General features: G+C 38.6%; 1 protein-coding gene across 1 annotated transcript in view; it reads left to right on the top strand.

Annotated features, from left to right (window-relative positions):
* Positions 1-22,048, top strand: part of LOC101038219 (ovostatin homolog 2-like) — a 61,367-nt gene that overhangs the window by 34,611 nt on the left and 4,708 nt on the right. Inside the window, exons 15-31 of the mRNA XM_074403478.1 lie at positions 759-929; positions 2,069-2,217; positions 4,264-4,356; positions 5,133-5,361; positions 5,607-5,736; positions 7,694-7,812; positions 8,522-8,573; positions 9,362-9,445; positions 10,481-10,654; positions 11,399-11,480; positions 12,105-12,261; positions 14,283-14,357; positions 15,785-15,950; positions 16,697-16,947; positions 17,930-18,103; positions 18,702-18,826; positions 20,237-20,522. Of these exons, the coding sequence (XP_074259579.1) occupies positions 759-929; positions 2,069-2,217; positions 4,264-4,356; positions 5,133-5,361; positions 5,607-5,736; positions 7,694-7,812; positions 8,522-8,573; positions 9,362-9,445; positions 10,481-10,654; positions 11,399-11,480; positions 12,105-12,261; positions 14,283-14,357; positions 15,785-15,950; positions 16,697-16,947; positions 17,930-18,103; positions 18,702-18,826; positions 20,237-20,522 (2,517 nt within the window). The remainder of the gene's footprint in view (positions 1-758; positions 930-2,068; positions 2,218-4,263; positions 4,357-5,132; positions 5,362-5,606; positions 5,737-7,693; positions 7,813-8,521; positions 8,574-9,361; positions 9,446-10,480; positions 10,655-11,398; positions 11,481-12,104; positions 12,262-14,282; positions 14,358-15,784; positions 15,951-16,696; positions 16,948-17,929; positions 18,104-18,701; positions 18,827-20,236; positions 20,523-22,048) is intronic.

Raw genomic sequence — 22,048 nt, 5'->3', positions numbered from 1 at the left:
CCAGCTAATTTTTGCATTTTTAGTAGAGACAGGGTTTCACTATGTTGGCCAGGATGGTCTCGATTTCTTGACCTCATGATTGACCCGCCTCAGCCTTCCAAAGTGCTGGGATTATAGGTGTGAACTACCCTGCGCAGCACTAGACTTTCTTTTACCTGGAGTTGACTTGGTATGTGTGTCTTCTAGTATCTCCAAGACATTCTGCTTTCTTTTTTACTGCAGTCTCTTAAGCCCTCCCTCTGCAACAGCAATAGAAGCTATGTTGGAATTTGGTGTTTCTCTACTAAAAAATAATTTGAAGATCATGGTATTCTCTGTATTGTAGTAATGTCAAAGATGTTACTCATGAGTATCATTACTTGTTCTCTTTGTTGATTTTATGTTTTCTTTGGAAGACTATGTAAGAAGATTTAAAATCAGGCAGCTAACTTTATTCTCCATACCTAAGAGTTCTAGCGTTATAATTTAATGGATTGTCTGTAAAACAGGCCTTGGATTAATTAATCATCAGGCAATCGCTTTCTTACATTCTCTCTTAAATCCTGCACCTAAGCTGAGAAATTCTGTGAACGTGACATCAGTTGCCTAAAACAAAACTGGTTTGCTCTTTCAAAAGGAAGAGCTAATGTGAAAATACTGGATTAAATATGATGGCTTTTAAAGAAAATAACAAGAATTAAATGATACAGTACAAAATGTATCAATTTTGTAATTTTAAAAGAAGTGCTTGAAATTATTGGGTAATTTTTTTCTTATAGGTGTATAACATGGTTCCAAATATAGAGCTGTTCGGTTATTTCTACCATGGCCTCAATCTTGAGGATGGCAAAGCAGACCCTTGCGTTCCTCAGAAGGATATGTTCTACAATGGTTTGTATTACACACCTGTAAGCAACTATGGGGATGGAGACATCTATAATATTGTCAGGGTAAGATCACTAAGAATTTTGGAAAATATTTTATCTCAAATTTTAGTATTCATAATTCTTATCAATGTTTCGTTAATTATGTAGTTTTCCTCCTCTACTCTGAGATTCGTGTTGTAATCTGCCAATAAAGTATACAGAAATTGTCTTATAAAAAGGAGATATTCATTTTGTTGATTTTTAAATTTTCTGCTGAAAACAAATCATGTAGCTATGATTACGAAACCTCATTTTAAAAAGTAAGACAGTCTCAATTAATACAATAAATCTTGGCCGGGCGCCGTGGCTCAAGCCTGTAATCCCAGCACTTAGGGAGGCCGAGGTGGGTGGATCACGAGGTCAAGGGATCGAGACCATCCTGGTCAACATGGTGAAACCCTGTCTCTACTAAAAAAATACAAAAAATTAGCCGGGCTTGGTGGCGCGTGCCTGTAATCCCAGCTACTCAGGAGGCTGAGGCAGGAGAATTGCCTGAACCCAGGAGGTGGAGGTTGTGGTGAGCCGAGATCGCGCCATTGCACTCCAGCCTGGGTAACAAGAGCGAAACTCCGTCTCAAAAAAAAAAAAAAAATACAATAAATCTTATGCAAAGATAGTCAAATCAAGAGGCTAAGACATTGTGGACTCCATATATCCCTAGGGCATCAATGAGATATGCTGAGCCTTCCATGAAAGAATCTCTAGAATTAATGTCACAAGTGTGTAAGAAAAGAGGCATTGAATCAGACAGACTTTATCAAGTTCCAGCTCTTCAATTTATGTGCCATGGTGTGTGGGTGGGTGTGTGTGTGTGTGTGTGTGTGTGTGCGTGTGTGTGAGATGTTAATTAGGGTAATGATAGTGCTGATCTTATAAGTATTTTTCACTTAGGATGAAATGGAGAATAATGGAAAACACTTAGAAAATACTAGCACATAATAAGTGCTAGATAAATCATAGCGATTATCATTTTTTCTCTAAATTTGGGGGTTTCCCTAAGTCAAATTAAGGTAACTTGACTTGTAAGTTCTTAGCCCTTTCTTAACACAGAAAACATGGATACTTATGATCCATTTATCTTTACAATATAAATTTAGGCCTTTTATAGTTTTTGCATGAAAAGAATGAACAATTTTTTTTGTTGTTTGTTTGTTTCTTTAAAGAACATGGGTCTGAAAGTCTTTACCAATCTCCATTACCGAAAACCGGAAGTATGCGTGATGGAAAGAAGGTTTCCACCCCCTGAGCCCCGTTACCTAGGAGCAGGAAGTTACGGTCTGATGTATAGTGCTCCATCTAGAATTGCATGTAGGTAATCTTAAATTTCATGTTGGAGGACGACCAAAGCAATTTGTGGAATTTAGTGTATTTGAGATAAAATTGTACAATTTTGGAATTTTATATGTGAATTATGTCCTGTTTTTGGCTACATTTAGGCATCCTATAGTTGGATAAAGCAGAATAAGACAGGCAAGAAATGCTTTTGGCTATAACAAGGAATTCGCTTCAGATATGAGATATAGTTTATGCTTATTGGTAAAATGCAATGTCAGAAATACAGTTACGCTTCACTTAGTGATGGAGAATTTGTTCTGAGAAATGCATTGTCAGGTGATATTGTTGTGGGAACATCATAGAGTGTCCTTACACAAACTTAGATGCTGTAGCCTACAACACACCTAGGCTGTAAGGTAGAGCCTATTTTTCCTAGGCTAGAAACCTCCACAGCATGTGACTATACTGAATACTACAGGCAGTTATAACATAATGGTAACTATTTGTGTATCTAAACATTGCTAAACATGGAAAAGGCACAGAGAAAATGTAGTATAAAAGATTTTTTTTTAATTGTACTTTTATGTAGGATTCTTCCCATGAAGGGAGCTTGCAAGACTAAAAGTTGTTCTAAGAGAGTCGGGGTACAAATATATTTTCTTTGTTTACATTCTTATTCTATAAGCTTTTTTCTATTTTTAATTTTTTTTAATTTTTATACCTTTTTGTTAAAAATGAAGATGCAAATGCACATGTTAGTCTAGGCCTGTATGAGATCAGGATCATTAATATTACTGTCTTCTCAGTGTGGCGATTCCTCAAGGACCTAAAAATAGAAATCCCATTTGACCATTTGACCCAGCAATCCCATTACTGGGTATATATCCAAAGGATTATAAATCATTCTACTACAAGGACACGTGCACACGAATGTTCATTGCAGCACTGTTTACAATAGCAAAGACCTGGAACCAACCCAAATGCCCAACGATGATAGACTGGATAGGGAAAATGTGGTACATATACACCATGGAATATTACGCAGCCATCAAAAACGATGAGTTCACGTCCTTTGTAGGGACATGGATGAACCTGGAAACCATCATTCTCAGCAATCTGACACAAGAACAGAAAATCAAACACCGTATATTCTCACTCATAGGCGGGTGTTGAACAATGAGAACACATGGACACAGGGAGGGGAACACTACACACTGGGGTCCGTTGGGGGGAAATGGGGGAGGGACAGGGGGATGGGGAGGTGGGAAGAGATAGCATGGGGAGAAATGACAGATACAGGTGAGGGGATGGAAGACAGCAAACCACACTGCCTTGTGTGTACCTATGCAACAATCTTGCATGTTCTTCACATGTACCCCAAAACCTAAAATGCAATAAAAAAATAATAATAATTTAAAAATATATATATATTATTGTCTTCCATCTCCACATCTTCTATCACTGAAAGATCTTCAGGGTCAATAACACACATGGAGCTGTCATCTCTTACGATAGCAATGCCTTCTTCTGGAACACCTTTTGAAGGACCTATCTGAAGCTATTTTGCGGTTACTTTTTTTGATAAGTAAAAAGAGTACACCCTAAACAGTAAACAGTATAGTAGAGTACAAACACCAGTAACATAGTCATTTATTATCATTATCAAGTATTATGTACTGCACAGAATTGTGTCTGCTATATTTTTATAGGACTGGCAGTACAGTAGGTTTGATTACACCAGCATCGCCAGAAGTCCGTGAGCAATGCATTGCACTACAACGTTATGATGACTTGATGTCAATAGGCGGTAGGAATTTTTCAGCTCCATTATAACCGTATGGGATCACTGTGGTCTAAGTGGTCTGTCGTTGACCACAATGTCATTATGCGATGCCTGACTGTGTACGGGAACAGGCAATGTGTGGTGATGCAGGAGAATAGTCATTTTAAGTGACTACAGTATAGGAAAGTGAGATGTTTTTATGAGGACCTATACCCTGATAATATATAAACCATAGTTTACAGAGTGTAAAGCCTAAATAAGGAACTTCTTCTTTTTTTGTTTTTTAGCTAGTAAAATCAGAGAGGAAAATACTGACTATGTAGAACAGGCTATAATTCAAACAGTAAGAACCAACTTCCCAGAGACATGGATGTGGGACCTCGTCAGTGTCGAGTGAGTTTTAACCATGTTCTCTCCTATGCGTATTTCTGTTTTCTTTTTCTTTCTTCACTTTTATTCCTGGATATATAAAATAGTGCCATATTTGTAAAATATGTATCATCGATTCGCATGTACTGATCACACATTTTATTTTTCTCTAGCAATGTTTTACTTTCACCGAGAGTTTCTCTTCTATTCATTTTATGCAGACAGATTTAAGCTGCCCCACTTTAAAAAAATAATGTGGTGTTTAAAGAAATATGACATTTCTAGGCCAGGCGTGGTGGCTCACGCCTGTAATCCCAGCACTTTGGGAGGCTGAGGTGGGCGGATCACCTGAGGTCAGGAATTCAAGACCAGCCTGGCCAACATGGTGAAACCCCGTCTCTACTAAAAATACAAAAATTAGCAGGCCGTGGTAGCCTGTGCCTGTAATCCCAGCTACTCAGGAACCTGGGACAAGAGAATCACTCAGACCTGGGAGGTGGAGGTGGCAGTGAGCAGAGATCGCACCACTGCACTCCAGCCTGGGCAACAGAGAGAGACTCCATCTCAATAAATAAATAAATAAATAAATAAATAAATAAATAAATAAATAAATAAAAGAAATATGACATTTCTATACTCAAACTTTACAAAAATTCAGCTCTCATTATTTTTATCTAATGTCCCATCCAAACAATGTGACTCACTTTTGAGCTTCCATCAACACTTTTCCGCTTGCTCCGCACTTAATTTAAGTTCTTGATTCAGACAAAGAATGTGTTTTACTGATAACCTCTTATCAGTTCCTCAGGCTCTGCCACCCTTTCATTCCGCATTCCTGATACGATAACCCAATGGGAGGCAAATGGCTTTTGTGTGAATGGCGACGTCGGATTTGGTATTTCCTCTACAAGCACTCTAGAAGTCTTCCAACCTTTCTTTGTAGAAATTGCCTCACCCTTTTCAGTTGTTCAAAATGAACAATTTGATTTGATTGTCAATGTCTTCAACTACCTGAATACATGTGTAGAGGTGAGTTGTTCTCTTCGATCGGGAGGCAAAAATCTAACAAAGTTAAAATGTTTCTTAATATTTCCATATTCTCTTTGTGCTCAAATGCAAAATGCTACTATAAAGGTATAAGACTCGGGTCCATATTCCTTCAAACAAGGCAACTGCTTTCATTCACAGTGACGGTTTAAACGGTGTATGGAGCATGGCGTTTCGTAATGATGTGTGTTCCAGTGCTGTCCTCATTGCTATGATTGTTTTCTTAGATTTCTGTTCAAGTGGAGGAGTCTCCGAATTATGAAGCAAATATTAACACCCGGAAAATCAATGGCAGTGATATTATCCAAGCTGGAGGGAGGAAACCAAATGTCTGGACTGTTATACCTAAGAAATTAGGTAAGTAGCTACCTGTCTACACCAGTGTCTCATGGAAAACCAGCCCAGATTTACTGTCTCCTTTGTTTTCCTTAAATTGTCTATACAAACATGATTTTCTCCCTCACATTTTTAAAATTCTTATTGTAAATTGTCCATTAAAAATTCTAATCTATAGTAATCCAGTTTCTGGTGTTCATACCGTGTACAGCAAAACCACCATTCATTTTTCAAGAGTGTAATGTTGTAATTAAAATGCAATATAAATGCTGACTTGCATGACCTATCAGGGCCTAAATGTTTGGGATATGCTGTATCCCAAATGAAGGCCATGTTGTCATTGATGCCACCTTCATTCTTTGACTTCTCGCTGGCTCTTTCCCCTACCGTCGTGAACCCAGACCACCTTCACAAAAATTGCTGCTCTATCCCAATGATCTATTAGGGAATTGTAAGGTTTGTAAATTTACTAAATGTGCCATGGGGATACCACAATCTCTAAATGACTGAATTGAGATCAAGAAATGAGAACATTGTCTTAGTGCATATGCTATCTACAAGATGAAACAATAAACTTGTCTCGTATTGAAAATACATAGAATAGGGCCAGGCGTGGTGGCTCACGCCTATAATCCCACCACTTTGGGAGGCCGAGGCAGGTGGATCACGAGGTCAAGAGATCGAGACCTTCCTGGTCAACATGGTAAAACCCCGTCTCTACTAAAAAATTAGCTGGGCATGGTGGCGTGTGCCTGTAATCCCAGCTACTCAGGAGGCTGAGGCAGGAGAATTGCCTGAACCCGGGAGGCGGAGGTTGCGGTGAGCCGAGATTGCACCATTGCACTCCAGCCTGGGTAACAAGAGCGAAACTCCATCTCAAAAAAAAAAAAGAAAAAGAAAAAGAAAATACGTAGAATGGAAAAAGTTTAAAACTGTAGTAAACAAGGAATGCTAGATGTGAATGAATATGCATGATACTTTTAATCACTACTTTAAAAAAAATTCAAATTTTCTTTATTTAATGTCGTATTCATGGTATTATTTTAACAGCAAATACTGTATTTATGAGATTATTTTAGTTCAGTTGTGATGTTGTTCTCAGATTATTTTTCTGTTAGATTTGAAGTTTCTCAATATTTCTGCTGTACAACATCTTCAAAATCCTACCTTGGCAACTGAGATAGAATACTGTACAAACTTGTATAGTTCTATGTCATTAAGTCGAAGACACAGTTTTAAGAGTGAAACAGCAAGCTTTCTGAGACAGAGAAACAAAAAGAAAAGCTCCCAAAAAATAAAAACCAAGAACAATATATTGGTTATGTATGTTGGTATATAGGTATGTAAATAATAATAACCTTAAAGAATGACTGTCTTCAATCCTCTAATTTTTACAAGCAAGGAAACTGGAGATCAGTTCTAATTATAAAATGTGAAATCTGGAAGTTTAAAAACAATGGCTCCCTTGCTAGACATTATTTCAATCCAGCACCTGTCTACCATATCATATGTTACTGTTTTTGTTTGTTTGGGAAAAGTTAGCAGCCCTAGTTAGCTGACATTATTTACCTATATTGTCATGAGTAACCTTTATAAACAATCAGTATCAAGGAATTGACTCAGATGACTTTGTGGGATGTTACTTTTCCTAAAACTTCCTAAGTTTTAATTAAGCAAATTTATCATATAATGTGGTATCTTCCATTTCACCTGTTCCACGATTTTCATGATTCCTTACATTAACTAAATTTATCATTCCTTACTTAATGTAAGGAAACATGAAATCGTGGAACAGGTGAAATGGAAGATACCACATTATATCTAGGAAGGAGAGGAAACAAGTTATTTTGGTCTAAGCATTAACTTGATGATAGAATTTGGTTCATCCAATTCAAGACATGCTTCACAGGCTCTAGTCATTTCTCACTACCGAAGGGACCAGTGATCAATTTAATTAGTATTTGGAAATATTTTCCAGGTAAAGTGAATATTACTGTAGTTGCTGAGTCCAAACGAAGCAGTGCTTGCCCAAACGAAGGGATTGAGCAGCAAAAGCTAAACTGGAAAGATACTGTGGTCAAAAGCTTCTTGGTAGAGGTATGGATGTGCAAACCACCAAGCTTTTCCTGAAAAGAAGCCGATGACATCTAAAAGGTTCTGTATTAAAAGACATTCTCCATTAAGAGACTTAATTAGTTGACAGCATTTACTTTTGACACAACACATGCCATTTAAAATGAATTAAAATGGCATAAAGTTCATCCTTTCTTTAGTTAATACCTCACCCAGGATAGTAAAACCTAACACTTGAAACAGGCTTGACAATTTTCGCTTGTTTCTGAGTCAGCATGTTTCCTATACACCTATTTCTCTTCCTTCTCCTTTTCCAATTCTCGAACTCAAGAGACAAATCTACTCGTCCTACCCTCCCGTGCAGTGCCCGTCATCCTCAACAAGAATCAGCACTTAGCAGAGGAGCACTCTGGATTTGCCTCTTGGTACCCCCCTGCTCCACAAAGCACTTTTAATTACTTTCCAGAGATGCTAGACAGGATCAGAGGAGCTGAGAGTGTCCCACAATGACATCAAGGCTATGCCTGTCCCAGCTACAGAACACAGAGGTTAAAATGGGTGCTGATGATGTCCCGGGACGTCCAGATATGAGCAGAAGGGGACCATGAGTAGATCTCTCAGGGATAAACTTGCACCAGCCATCCTTAAGTGAGCTGGTGCTTAATCACTTTCCTTTCATGGACAGAGGACCTAGACTCATTCTTCTGTACTTGTTTGTGTTACTCTTTGACAGCCTGAAGGTATTGAAAAAGAAAGGACCCAGAGTTTCCTTATCTGTACAGAAGGTAAGAGGATCTTTTAGGAAGTCAAATTAGTCCTAAATAAAATTCCCCAAAAGTTTGAGTGTATGTCCTCTCCTTCCACATGAGTCCATGAGCCCTGTGATTTCACTTTAAATATCTCATGGAGGATTCTTGTATTTCACGCTTCATCTTCACTGGTATAATGTTAGCCAGGAAAAAGCATGTTCAGGAGGTGTTTGTAGTTCACTTTGGATGTTGGTCTGCCCCAACCTATTTTTTTTTTTCATCCTCTGTATTCTTGGCTCCTCTTATGATATGGTTGTCACACAATATTGGACAATGGAACATTCAGATTGGGCTCCAATAGCACAATATAATCTTTGCTTTTGTACTCTTAGGGTGAAATAACCTGTAGATACATCACTGCTCCTCCTCCTCATCGCTGGTTTCATGGCCATGAGGGATATCATTTTCCGTGGTTGACAGTGATCTGATTTTACTCCCTCATCAGAGACTTCAAGCATTACTTTTTACTTATGTTGCTTTATGTGTTACAATCAGTGTAGTTTTTACATTTTTTTTTCATACATAAGTAGTTCAGGCACTAAACCAGTAAAGAATAGGGGCCACAATCTAACACACAGATTTATATGCTGTTCTCTGAATGTACTGATATCCTAAACTAGGTCAAATCCCCAATTTCATCTCTTCTAATAAACAACCGGCAAAATAAAAATAAGTCACGGAATCTTATTTTCAATACGTCTGTCCTCAAATCTGCTGATATAAAGAAGCCATCACGTTTTTTTAAATCAATATTTTCATTCCAGGTACCAAAGCCTCCAAGCAGGGAGTTCTGGACTTGCCAAACAATGTAGTAGAAGGGTCAGCCAGAGGCTTTTTCACCGTTGTGGGTATGTTGATTAAATTTTGTGTTTCACAATGATTTAAAAATCTTGGTTGAGGTGATCTCAAAAAAAAAAAATCCTTAAAATAACAGAATAGAGAGATTTTTCTCAACTATCAGTTGAAGGGAATTATTGTTCAGATCCTCTATAGGATCTGAAGGGATTACAGTACCGTTGGCAGACCTACATTTTCAGGAAACCCTAGCTCAGGTAGACGGTAACTAGTGTTTAGAAAGGAAGAGGTCCTTTATAATCATTAATCTGATATGAAATTCACCTCTTGGAGAATCAGAATAAACTTTGACTGTTAAGAATGTTGGGAGTTTTCTCAGTAAAAGAATTTTGTTGTTGTTGTTCTTAAAAAAGGCAACCTTCTTTGTCTGTTATTAACATGAATACTTCTTGGAAGGGTTGGATTACACTTTATAATTTATAGGATTGGTTTCTTAAAAAAAAAAAAAAAAAAAAAAACTAGGCTGGATGCAGTGGCTCACGCCTGTAATCCCAGCACTTTTGAGAGGCCAGTAGATCACAAGGATAGGAGTTCAAGACCAGCCTGACTGACATGGAGAAACCCTGTCTCTACTAAAAATACAAAAATTACCCAGATGTGGTGGTGAGTGCCTGTCATCCCAGCTACTTGGGAGGCTGAGACGGGAGAATGGCTTGAACCCGGGAGGCGGAGGTTGCAGTGAGCCAAGATTGCACCACTACATTCCAGCCTGGGCAACAGAGTGAAACCCTGTCTCAAAAAAGAAAACAAACAAACAAAAACCAGAAAACTAGCAAATCAGCAAACACATTCCCCTAACTTCCTCCTCTTTCTGGCAATGAGATTTTCAGAAATATTTTTCATAGCATTTTAACTTCACTTTTCATGGCCATCTCCTCTTCCAAATTACTTCCTAAAAACTTCTTTGTTTCCACTTTTTAGCCTCAATTTTAAATGTTACCTATTCCACTATGCCTCTTTTATCTATAGTTCTTAATGCTGAGTTGGCAGCTATAAGCAATACGGCTTTCCACTTTTCCTGTTTTTAGGGGATGTTCTGGGACTTGTCACGCGGGATCTGGTGACAGTGCAAATGCCCTATGGAAGCGGAGAGCAAAATGCTGTCCTACTAGCATCTGATACTTACGTTCTTGACTATCTGAAATCTACTGGGCAACTGACAGAGGAAGTTCAATCTAAGGCTTTCTTTCTCTTATCTAATGGTAAGAAGATCTAAGTCATTTCTGCCCAAAAACCAATTGTTACTTATACCAGGATGTCATCAGCTGTTTTAACGCAATCGTCTGGTGAAGGGAAAGTCAACCTGAATGGAGGAACTCAGTCTAGCTCTGTTTTCCTTTTGACTTCAAAATCTGTGTTGTCAGCTAGCTTCATACTTTATAGCTGCAAAGTTTTCAAGGTGTGCACTTCCTTTTTTTTATAATGCCGGGTATTTTGCAAGCTACCTTGCTTGTTCTTGTTCTTCTTGTTAAGAGTTGTTGTCAATTGGTTCATCTATCAATGTTTGTATTTGGTTGCTCGGCTGTGGTCAGTTGCAATGAAGTGACTGGCTTTGTATACGGAAAGAGGGCCAATGTTGTAAAATGTGATGTTAAAAAAAGGTCCAGGAGCATAAAATAATGTCCTTTGGTTTTTCTTTTTCAGAAAGATAACACTGAAATATAATGACCTTAGGGGTAATATACTAAATAATTAGTAGGTACCAGTGATGAGACAATTACTGAGCCAGACATATCCATGTGTATTATCTTGTCCTCGAAATCCTATAAAGTAAGAGTTAATTTTCCTCCCTTATGAATACAGAACCTGAGTTTCAGAAATTCAAATGGAAATGATTAGCCTAGTGATTTGTGTCTAACACCAAAACCTAGGACCTGCACTGCCCTGTTCTTTCTCTTCTCACTTGCTGAGGTTAAAAAATGATTTCTTACAATGTTGTATTTTAGGTTATCAAAGGCAGTTGTCTTTCAAAAACTCTGATGGTTCATATAGTATATTTTGGCAGCAGAATCAGAAAGGAAGCGTATGGTGAGATATAAAAATTTTATTTTCTACAATAGAGGAATTATCTGAGGCGGGCTTGCAAAGAGGCAAGGGAGGATTGTGTCCAGTGGGGATTTAGAAGAAAAGTGGGTTTCAAAGTCAATTTATAGAGAAGAAATAGATAAAACTAAAAGACTTGGCATTCTAATTCTAATGCAACAATATACCTTCAGTCTGACGACGATTTGCTCAGCAGCCTAATCGTTTCATGACAGCCCCTATGCGTGCACAGCTGATGAACTCCACCAAAGAGGACACATCTCACTCTGTGCTTCTGAGTCCCACATAGATTCGGGAAAGTGACATTAGAAGAACCCGAAATACCTGCTTACATCATTTCTCTCTCCATGTATGGCTAAACTAATGGGCTATACAGCAAGACCTTTGGGTGCAAATATGCTGAAAATTACCTCCTCTAGTTTCTACTTATTGCTAGTCATAATATTTTCCTGACACAAAGGAAAGATTGACTATTAATAAAGCCCGGTTTGCTGTGGATGAGTGGAATGCACGCCTTACCCAAACAGAACAATGGTGATGAACCTGTGGAATTACTGGCGTCACCACCTCCTTTTTATCTAACGTTTGCTTTGGTGATTTGCGTTGCAGGCTCAGTGCTCTTATTTTTAAGACGTTGGAAAGAATGAAAAAATACGTGTTAATTGATGAAAATGTTCAAAAACAGACCTTAATCTGGCTTTCAAGCCAACAGAAAAGGAGTGGCTGCTTTAAGAACGATGGCCAGCTTTTCAACCCTGCCTGGGAGGTGAGAGAAAGCAGTTCCAGGCTTTCCTTGCTCCTGGGGCATGCCTGCCTTGCCCTGCCTCTGGCCTTCCTGATCTGAAATAGGAATATTCTTTCTGTGAATAGGAAGCCTTCTGAGCCACTGCGGTCCTGAACCTGTGGCGGGTTGGTCAGCAGCACCATTCCTACTGCGTGCATGTTTAACCACAGCCTGGATGGGACTCCTACTGAGTCCCTTGACTGCCTTACTCGATCTCTAGTCCTTCCCCAGTCAGTGCTCTTCAGAAACTAAACTAGAAATAGAAGGGTGGGGGAGAGCCTAGAAAAGAAACGTTCATAAATGTGAAGACAGGCAATGTATAAAGGGAGGGGACCGTGAGTATATGAGGAAGGAAAGTTCATTCCTGTCCATGGGGAGCAAGAAAGTTCTGAGGAAAATATCTAATAATTCACATTGTTTGAACGAAGCGAGTTTTTCTAAGAACCTCTCAAGGAAAACTTCAAGGGCCAAGCTTGCCCCAGAGCCAAAGTACAAGAGGTGAAGTACATCCTTGGCAGAATCCAACCCTTTTTCTGTCCATATTTAGGTAAATCCCTCCCTTCCAACTTCCTTTCTTTGCAGATAGCTGTCCACCTCCAGCCACTCTTCCATCTTCCCCCTCCCCAAGCCCCCTTTTTCCCCTCTGGATGCTCAAAATCTCCTATCACGGCTTTTTAGCATCCTCTGATGGCCCCTGAAATATCCTGAGCTTTTCTTCAGCATCCTTTCTCATCATCACCACTCCTGTTCTTGAAACACAGAATGCGTATCTAATCCACGTCAAAATCTGAATGAAAGCAAACACACTATGATATTTAATTTGCATGCAAATTGTATTCAGATCGCTCTGTGGCGTCCTTAATTTATTCCAAGCTTATTCCTTGCAGCAGGAGGACCCTGATGGAGAAGAGCTCTTGCTCCTTTGTAGGAAAATCAAAAACTTTCCCACGTTCTCTTCTAAAGCAACTTCTCCACATCTTTCTTCTTACTGGATTCATTACCGATGGATGATTGCTGATGACTGCTTCCGTTTATCTGCTCTTATCCATTATTTTCTCTATAATTAAATATATGGGGGTGGGGGGGTCGGGTGTCTGTGTTTGTTTTGAGTTGAGAGAAATAAAAATACAAAGGAAAAATAAAAGCTTACACTGCAGAGGAATGGTGATACTACTTGACTTGCTGTAATTTAGACGTAACGTGGGTCGCCATACCTCATGTCAGTGCTTACCATGTGCTGTTATTTGCACCTTAAACACTTGGTTTCTCAGAAATATTTCTTTTCTGAAGAAGAGAGGGGTTGTCTTTTGCTTAAATAGATAAAATAGGAGGCTTGTACAAGATCAGTAGCTCTCAAATGCCATTCTGAATGCTATTTGCATCAGAATCACTAGAGCATGCGTTAAAATGTATTTCGCTGTCTTATTCCTGAGTTTTTTGAATCCGAATCCCTGTGTGGATGCTGTTGATTTAAGTACCCCAGGGGACTTTCACGCCCAGTTTGTAAACCACATGATTTAGAAATACATTTCTCCTTTTACATTGTAAGAATCTGAGACTTGACTCTGGTTCCTCCTAGGGTGATTTTCTAGGGGTTTCCAGGAATCTTCACAGCAACCTTCTGCCTCACCTCATTAGAAACTCTTTGTTGGCTTTTTTCAGATTTATTCCAAATGGAGACAGTAGAGTTCTGTGAATTCCTTAGAATGCATGCTTAACATCAGACCACATAAATACAATTATATATGTTATTTACTATATTTGAAATTAATTGTTATAGCAATAACAACTTAATAATTATTATTTATTGCATAGAGTCTGAATGAATTTTTGCTCAGATAATATGATGAACCATCTAATTTAAAAACTACACATGTTCAGGTGTTTTATGAATAATGGTACTTGTTCCAGTATTTTTTTTTTATACCTAGTTTTACTTCAAAAGAATACTAGCTATGTTGTGCTCCGCTGTCCCGAATGACTGACTGTTCCTTTGTTTTCAGGTTGGAGATGAAGAGGACATTTTACTCACTGCATACGTTGTTGGGATGTTCTTCGAAGCTGGGCTCAATTTCACTGTATGGATTCCCATCATCTTCTGATTTCAGTCAGCTGATTGCACATTAAATAGACTGTAAAGTCAGAGTCACTTGAGATTCTAAGACTGGATGAAACCCCAAGAGAACATATTTATTTCATTACCATCCTTTAAATTCCTGTTTTGCAAACTGTTTTTATTCATAGACAGCTTTGATGAACAGGATTGGGTTTCTCCCTCGGGAGAATACACATATGCACACATAAACGAGTTATTCACACAGTTTCAGGCATTCAAAACTCTCCTGAAGTTCAGCCATGAATTTCAGATTGAGAACCCGTGCACTAAGTAAAGCCATAGCCTAGTATCTGTTTCTCTCTGAAGAAACAGTAAACATGTTCAACTCAGGTGTGGCTCACCCTAGCCACCTCCCAATCCACAGATTAGATTTCCAAAATCTATTCATTAACTAAGATGCTATGAATTGTCAGAGTCATTAGTATACCTTGAAAATTATCTTAAGAAATGTAAGCCTCTATTTTAGGCATTAGAAAAAATAATCTTAGGCCTACAATAAATACGAATATTTTGCCACATAGAAGATATTCATAACTAAAATGTTACCAATCAGCTATAAAAACTGCCATTTTCTGACTAAATTTTATTGGGCTGGACATGGTGGTTCACACCTGTAATCCAAACCCTTTCGGAAGTTGATGTGGGTGGATCACCTGAGGTCAGGTGTTCAAGACCAGCCTGGCCAACATGGTGAAACACTGTCTCTACTAAAAATTTAAAAAATTGGCCAGGTGCTGTTGCTCACACCTGTAATCCCAGCACTTTGGGAGGCCGAGATGGGTGGATCTTGAGGTCAGGAGTTTGAGACCAGCCTGGTCAACATGGTGAAACTCCGTCTCTACTAAGGATACAAAAAATTAGCTGGGCATGGTGGCGCGTGCCTGTAATCCCAGCTACTTAGGAGGCTGAGGCAGGAGAATTGCTTGAACCCAGGAGGCGGAGGTTGCGGTGAGCCGAGATCACAACATTGCACTCCAGCCTGGGTGACAGGGCAAGACTCTGTCTCAAAAAAAAAAATTAGCTGGGCTTGGTGATGCATCCCTTAGTCCCAGCTACTTTGGAGGCTGAAGCAAGAGAATCGCTTGAACCCCAGACGTGGAGGTTGCAGTGAGCTGAGATCATGCCACTGCACTCCAACCTGGCTAACAGAGCGAGACCCTGTCTAAAAAAAAAAAAAAAAATTATTGCTTACGTACTAATAGTGACATTATAAATTTATTTTATCATATTTTTGAAGAATAAAACATGTAAAAATGGATTTGCATGTAAAATATACTTCAAGTACATATTATATACATTATAAACAATAATTCATTTAAATGTTCAAGCTCATAGAATGTTCGGCTATCAATCTATGATACAATATATGATCTTCTTCCTGACCAACAGTTTCCTCCTCTGCGAAGTGCCCTCTTCTGCCTTGAAGCGACATTGTACAGTGGTGTCACTAATGGCTACACTCACGCCATTCTAGCTTACGCTTTTGCCCTAGCTGGAAAAGAGGAACAAGCGGAATCCTTACTCCAGACCCTGGATCAATCTGCCACAAAAACAAGTAAGCGTTCTCATTCATTGTGGCTAACGAAGGTGATCTTGGAGCGCAGTGGGGAAGCGTTCTACGCAGTCACGTAGGAGCTCCCTCTTGACTAGTATGCTTCTATTTCTCTTATGGAATTCATCAGTGACCTTCACGCCTTGCAAGAACACTGCATATTCTAGACTTTCTTCTTTTGCTTTATGTTAGCTTCCTCTCAAATGAGCCTGGGGACCAAACCATAGGCTATCATAACTGCTTGCGAAGCTAATCTCCCCTACCAATTTTGAGCCTGGAAAGTTGCTGTTTAAGGCCGTACTGGTTTGCTATAGCTGCCACATACTGGATGAGTTAAGCGACAAAAGTTTATTTTCTCACACTTCTGGAGGCTAGAAGTCCAAATTCAAGGTGTTGTAAGTGTGGTTTCTTCACCTGCAGATGACCACACTCCCCTTCCGTCTTCACAAGATCTTTTGTGTGTGCACAGCCCGGCTGTCCCTTTCATATGTCCCAATTTTTTCTTCTCAAAAAGACACCAATCAGATTGGATTGTGGCCCACGAGCTTCATTTGAACCTAGTCACCTCTTTAAAAAGTCTTATCTCCAAATACAGCCACATTTTGAGGTACTTGGAGTTAGGGCTTCAGCATATCAATTTTAGGGAACAATTCAGCCCAAACAGAGGCCAGGAATGGAATTTGCATCACTCTTTATGTGTAACCCATGACTGTTATACAGACTGTGTGAAAATCCTTCCTTTTTCTCAGATAATGTCATCTACTGGGAAAGAGAAAGGAAACCCGAAACAGAAGAATTTCCGTCCTTTATTCCGCGGGCACCTTCTGCTCAGACTGAGAAGACTTGCTATGTGCTGTTGGCTGTTGTTTCCCAGAAAACTCCCGACCTCGTCTATGCTACTAAGATTGTGCAGTGGCTTGCCCAACAGATGAATTCCCATGGAGGCTTTTCTTCTACCCAGGTGATCGACGTAGGCCTGATATTAATAGTAATATGTTTAATGCAGATGCTGTAACTCCATGACTAGTGAGATTTTAATAGTAAAGGTATCATAACAAATCCTTTCTGAGAAGAGGAATCTTCGATATTATTAATCCTATTTTATTTCCTCAACAATTATTTATTAGGCAGTTGTCGTGTACCAGGCCCTCTACTAGGAAATCTCTAAATAGAAATGAATAAAATGAGGCCCCTTGTTCCGGGAATTTATGACCATTTGTGTCTTCACTCACACGGCAAACGCAGAACGTAAATCTAGAGGGCATTTTTTTTGTCGTAAGCATCACTCTTGGTGGTACGTTAGACACCTGATGATACTATGTTCAAATTATACATGGGCCAGAAAGAAAGCTTTCTCTCTAGTTCTGTGGGCTGTGGACTGGGAAAAGCAAGTGAAAGGGAGAAAAACAGGAGGAAGAGGGGTATGAGGAACAATGACATGTTTTTCCTTAACTGGAAACAAATTGAAAATGCAAAAAAGCAGTTTTATTCCCATGAGAAAAACCATTTCTCTTTGTGTTTCGTCTTAGTTTCTGAGTAAAATCATATGCTGATGAATTTCACAGAGATTGTTTCCTAATTCTGACTTCCCTTCTTTGAAGATGAGCAGAAAAAGAATTATCCGTGGCAGCCACAGGGCCACTGAATCATGTAATGCCTTAACTTTTAGAGAAACTTTGACATCCTTTTTAACCACAGAGGCTATTTTGTATTAGAAATTTTTAGAAAATAAAAATATAATTGAGATTTGTTGAAGAAAATTAATTTCAATGTAAACAATTTGCACAATCAAGTGTATTTTCCTGTGGTCCAGGATATTGCTTCTTGGTGTTCTGCAGACCTGTTTTAGGAATAGTTCTAAGGATTGATATGAAGTCCATGGTCAAATGATGACTAATATTGTGTCGTAACTGAGCCTGGGTCATTGCTTGTGCTGTTCTGTGCAGGACACTACGGTTTGTCTGCTTGCCATAACCCGCTACATGAAATTAACCTTCTCTAAAAATAAAAACACCGTCACCATTAGAAGTGAAGGATCCAGCGATATTTTCGAGGTTAACAGTGATAACCGCCTATTGGTCCAAGGTTCAGAGCTAACAAAAGCACCTGGACTATACACAGTAGATGTGGAAGGACAAGGTTGTACCTTTATCCAGGTAACAGAAATCTGCCTAAGAGGGTAATGAATGTTTGCCAGGAAAAAAGTCAGACTGTCTATTCAGTTCTACGCGAAGTGTCATTTGACCATTTTGTGTATTTACATGATTACTCTTTCTTTTATGTTTTCAAATCAATAGCAGAAAATGCAAGTTATCTTATGGAAAGGTACTCAGCTGACTAAGAGAAGTTTCTTGAGGAGTATTGCTATTAGAAAGTATTCTATCTTCATCAAATAACATTCTTCTGAAAACTAAAGAATTTAATATGATTCCCCAATGATAAAGATGTAAACTGCATTAATGATAGAAATAAAGAAACAATACATTATTTCTTTCAGTATTTTATTTTTAATTTTTGTGGGTGCGTAGTAGGTATAAGTATTTATGGGGGACATGACGTAGGCATGCAAAGTGTAAGAATCACACTGGGGCAAGTGGGGTATGCATCACCTCAAACATGATCTTTTGTGTTGCAAATGACCGAATTATACACTTAGTTATTCTAAAATTGAAAATTACATTACTACTGACTATAGTCAGCCTGTTTAATTCTTAACACGGGATGGGTTTTCTTACCATTTGCTATCCTTTCTAGGCCACCCTTAGGTACAATGTTCTCCTACCAGAGAAGGCATCTGGATTTTCTCTTTCCTTGGAAATAGTAAAGAACTACTCTTCAGATAACTTCCAGACCATTTTTGACCTTACAGTGATTCTCAAGTAAGTGGTATATTTTGATAGTAACTCCCATGTTGGCAAGATGGTAAAATTAAAAAAAAAAAAATTTACAGTAGTGAAATAACAAAATATAAATCATGGTAATACAATGAGTTTGCATGTTGGTGGTGATAATTCTACAGCACAGTCACTTTTTAGCCCTCTGTCTGGACACCACAATCTAGCACATCTTCAGCTGAGTCAGAGCTAAAATGAGGCAAGTATAGCATGCACTCTATGTGAACATGATTTGAAAGCTTTCGCTGCACTGATATTCCAGTGATGCTTTTTATTCTGTTGTATGGAAGTTCTCCTAGTTTTGAAAAACAGAGAGTCTATATTTCTTTCTCATGACAAGCATGCATGGTCATATAGTAACAAGCCTACAAATGTTTATTTTTTAACTGTAAAGAGTAAAATTTTAGATTTTTACTTTTCAGAATAGAAAAACAAAATGATCCTCTTGAATTCAAGCATGATTTATAGATGCTAAAGGCTTTTAGTCTCAGTTAATATGTGGAAAACATTGAGTAAAATTAGTTTGAGAGAGATTTTCTAGAATTTCTAAATTAAAATCCCTTGAGCTCCAGGGGAACTTTTTTCTTTTCTTTTCTTTTCTTTTTTTTTTTTTTTTTTTCTTAGACAGGGTCTCACTTCACTTTGTCACCCAGGCTGCAGTGCAGTGGCACAGGGGCACAATCTCAGCTCACTGCAACTTCCACCTCCTGCATTCAAGAGATTCTTAATGGCTCAGCCTCTTGAGTAGCTGGGATTACAGGCGTACACCAGCACACCCGGCTAATTTTTCTATTTTTAGTAGAGACAGGGTTTTTCACATTAGCCAGGCTGGTCTTGAACTCTGAACCTCAAGTGATCTACCTGCCTTGGTCTCCCGAAGTGCCGGGATTACAGATGTGGGCCACCATGCTCTGATGAATTATGGAACTCTTAACTTAATGCCCCAATAGTCTTATCCAGAAGCAAGAAATTGAGCTAGAAGGTCTCTTGGGGACATATCTACTCTGTAATTCTGCTAAGCAAACATGTCTTCTAAGTGTTATGCAAATCTAACAGTAACCTAAGCATATGTAATACAGATTTAGAAGCTTTGTTTATCAATTTGAACTTTGAGCCTGTAGGTAAGCTTAAGAGGAGGGTTTGGGGAAGATTTCATGTCCAGGTAATTCATGATTTGCTCCAACTTCTCTTGCTATGTATCATTTCATTCATCATCACTCTGTTCGTGTCTGTTCACAGATGCTTGAAAATGACTTTCTTCAGGTATTTTCTCTTCAGCTTTTACCTGTCCTCCAGACATCTCCCCAATTAGTATATATCCACCTGGCACTCTCATCAGGAGAAAAGTCACTTTTTAAAACTGGTATCTAAACTCATGTTTTCTTAAAATTTCAGATATACTGGAATTCACAATAAATCCAATATGGTGGTTATAGATGTAAAAATGCTATCAGGATTTACTCCAGTCATGTCATCCATTGAAGAGGTAAACAATAGAAGCCTAATCTTTCAGCACAAACACAGCTACATAGAGTATAAAGATGAAATGAATAGTTGTTTAGCAAAACAAAACTGTAGAATTCTTCTTCAACATACACTTTTATATTTTTCCTCTAACACTGGCGAGCTAGTGTACTTAATTTGCAGCAATTGGCAGTCAGTATTTCCCATGGTTCATCACGTATTTTTATTTAGTTGCCGCTGTGCTTATGAAAACATCATGGCACCAAAAAATCTTCCATAAAACAGAATCTGACATAGAAAGCATGGACATTCAGTTCTGGAGTGGTGCTCTCATTTGTTCTAATATCCATCCTCCATTTCTCCCTAAAAATTTCTTCAAAGCTTGAAAACCAGGGCCAAGTGCTGAAGACTGAAGTCAAGAATGACCATGCTCTTTTCTACTTGGAAAATGTAAGTTTAGCAATAATTTTTTCTTTAAAGGTTTTCTTTTTTCCTTCCAAGGGTGATTGGATACTTCCATTTCTTATAGATATGTATGATGGGATTTGTAGAAGGGAAAAATAAGGGACGTTAAGGATGACCAGTGTTCTACCACTCATTATCCTCTGCTTGCTAGTTCTAAGGTTATTTCATATATGCCCTGGCTGAATGACGAGATAGCTTTCCGTTTTGGAAACATGATCTCCCTATTAAACACAGTCTTGTCACAGAGTAGATGTATAAGTATTTTATAATTTAACTTAAACGCTCACAAAGTTTGCCATATAATTTTTTTTTATTACAACTGTGTCTTGAAGGTTATGATGTGACGTTTTGATATATATGTAGTGAGTTGATCGTTATCGTCTAGTGTGACTATGGGAATTCGTGGAATAACACATCCATCTCTTCACACAGTTACTTCTTTTTTCGTGGGGAAGCACTTGAGATCTACTCCCTTAGGGAATAGTATATACACAGTACCTCATTGTTAACTGTAGGCCACTGCTGTACCTGAGATTTGTAGAATGTGTTTATTCTGCACAACTGAAGCTTCCTACCCTTTAGCCAGCCTCTCCCACATTTTCCCATCCCTGATAACTGCCATTCTGCTGTCTGCCTCTATGAATTCCACCTTAGATTTAACTTACAAGTGAGATCCTGCAGTGTGTGTGTGTGTGTGTGTGTGTGTGTGTGTGTGTGTGTATTTCACTCCTCATAATGTCCTCCAACCTTGTCAGCATTGTTGCAAATGGCAGAAATCCCTTCTTTTTTTAAGGCTGAATAATTTGTATGTATGTGCCTCAGTTTCGTTACCCATTCATCTGTCTTTAATACTTAGGTCGATTCCTTACGTTGCCTGTTGTGGGTAATGAAAGAATGAGCATGGGACTGTGGCTCTCTCTTCAAGATATTAACCTCATTTTCTTTGGATGCATACCCAGAAATGGGATTGCTGGATCATAGGGTAGTTCTATTTTTATTTTTCCAAGGAAACTCCAAACTGTGGCATGCACTTTAGAGATGTCCTTTCTACATGTGTCGTTACCACTCACGTAAATGCCTATGTTCCTCTAAGACTTTCAGGTATATTCCTCCCACCTCAATGTAAGCAAAGGAACTTAAAATTTTATATGATTTAAGGTTAACAACTTACTGTTTTGCCACCCTAGATCTATTTAATTATGTAGATCATAAACTTCTGGGGATCATTTTCTCAGTGATTATCTTGCCTCAGAACTGCTACAGTGTAATTACAATTGG

Source organism: Saimiri boliviensis, chromosome 7 (genome assembly GCF_048565385.1).
Source record: "Saimiri boliviensis isolate mSaiBol1 chromosome 7, mSaiBol1.pri, whole genome shotgun sequence".
NCBI lineage: Eukaryota > Metazoa > Chordata > Mammalia > Primates > Cebidae > Saimiri > Saimiri boliviensis.
The sequence above is the reverse complement of the archived record's forward strand: the minus strand, read 5'-3'. Positions and strand labels throughout refer to the sequence as shown.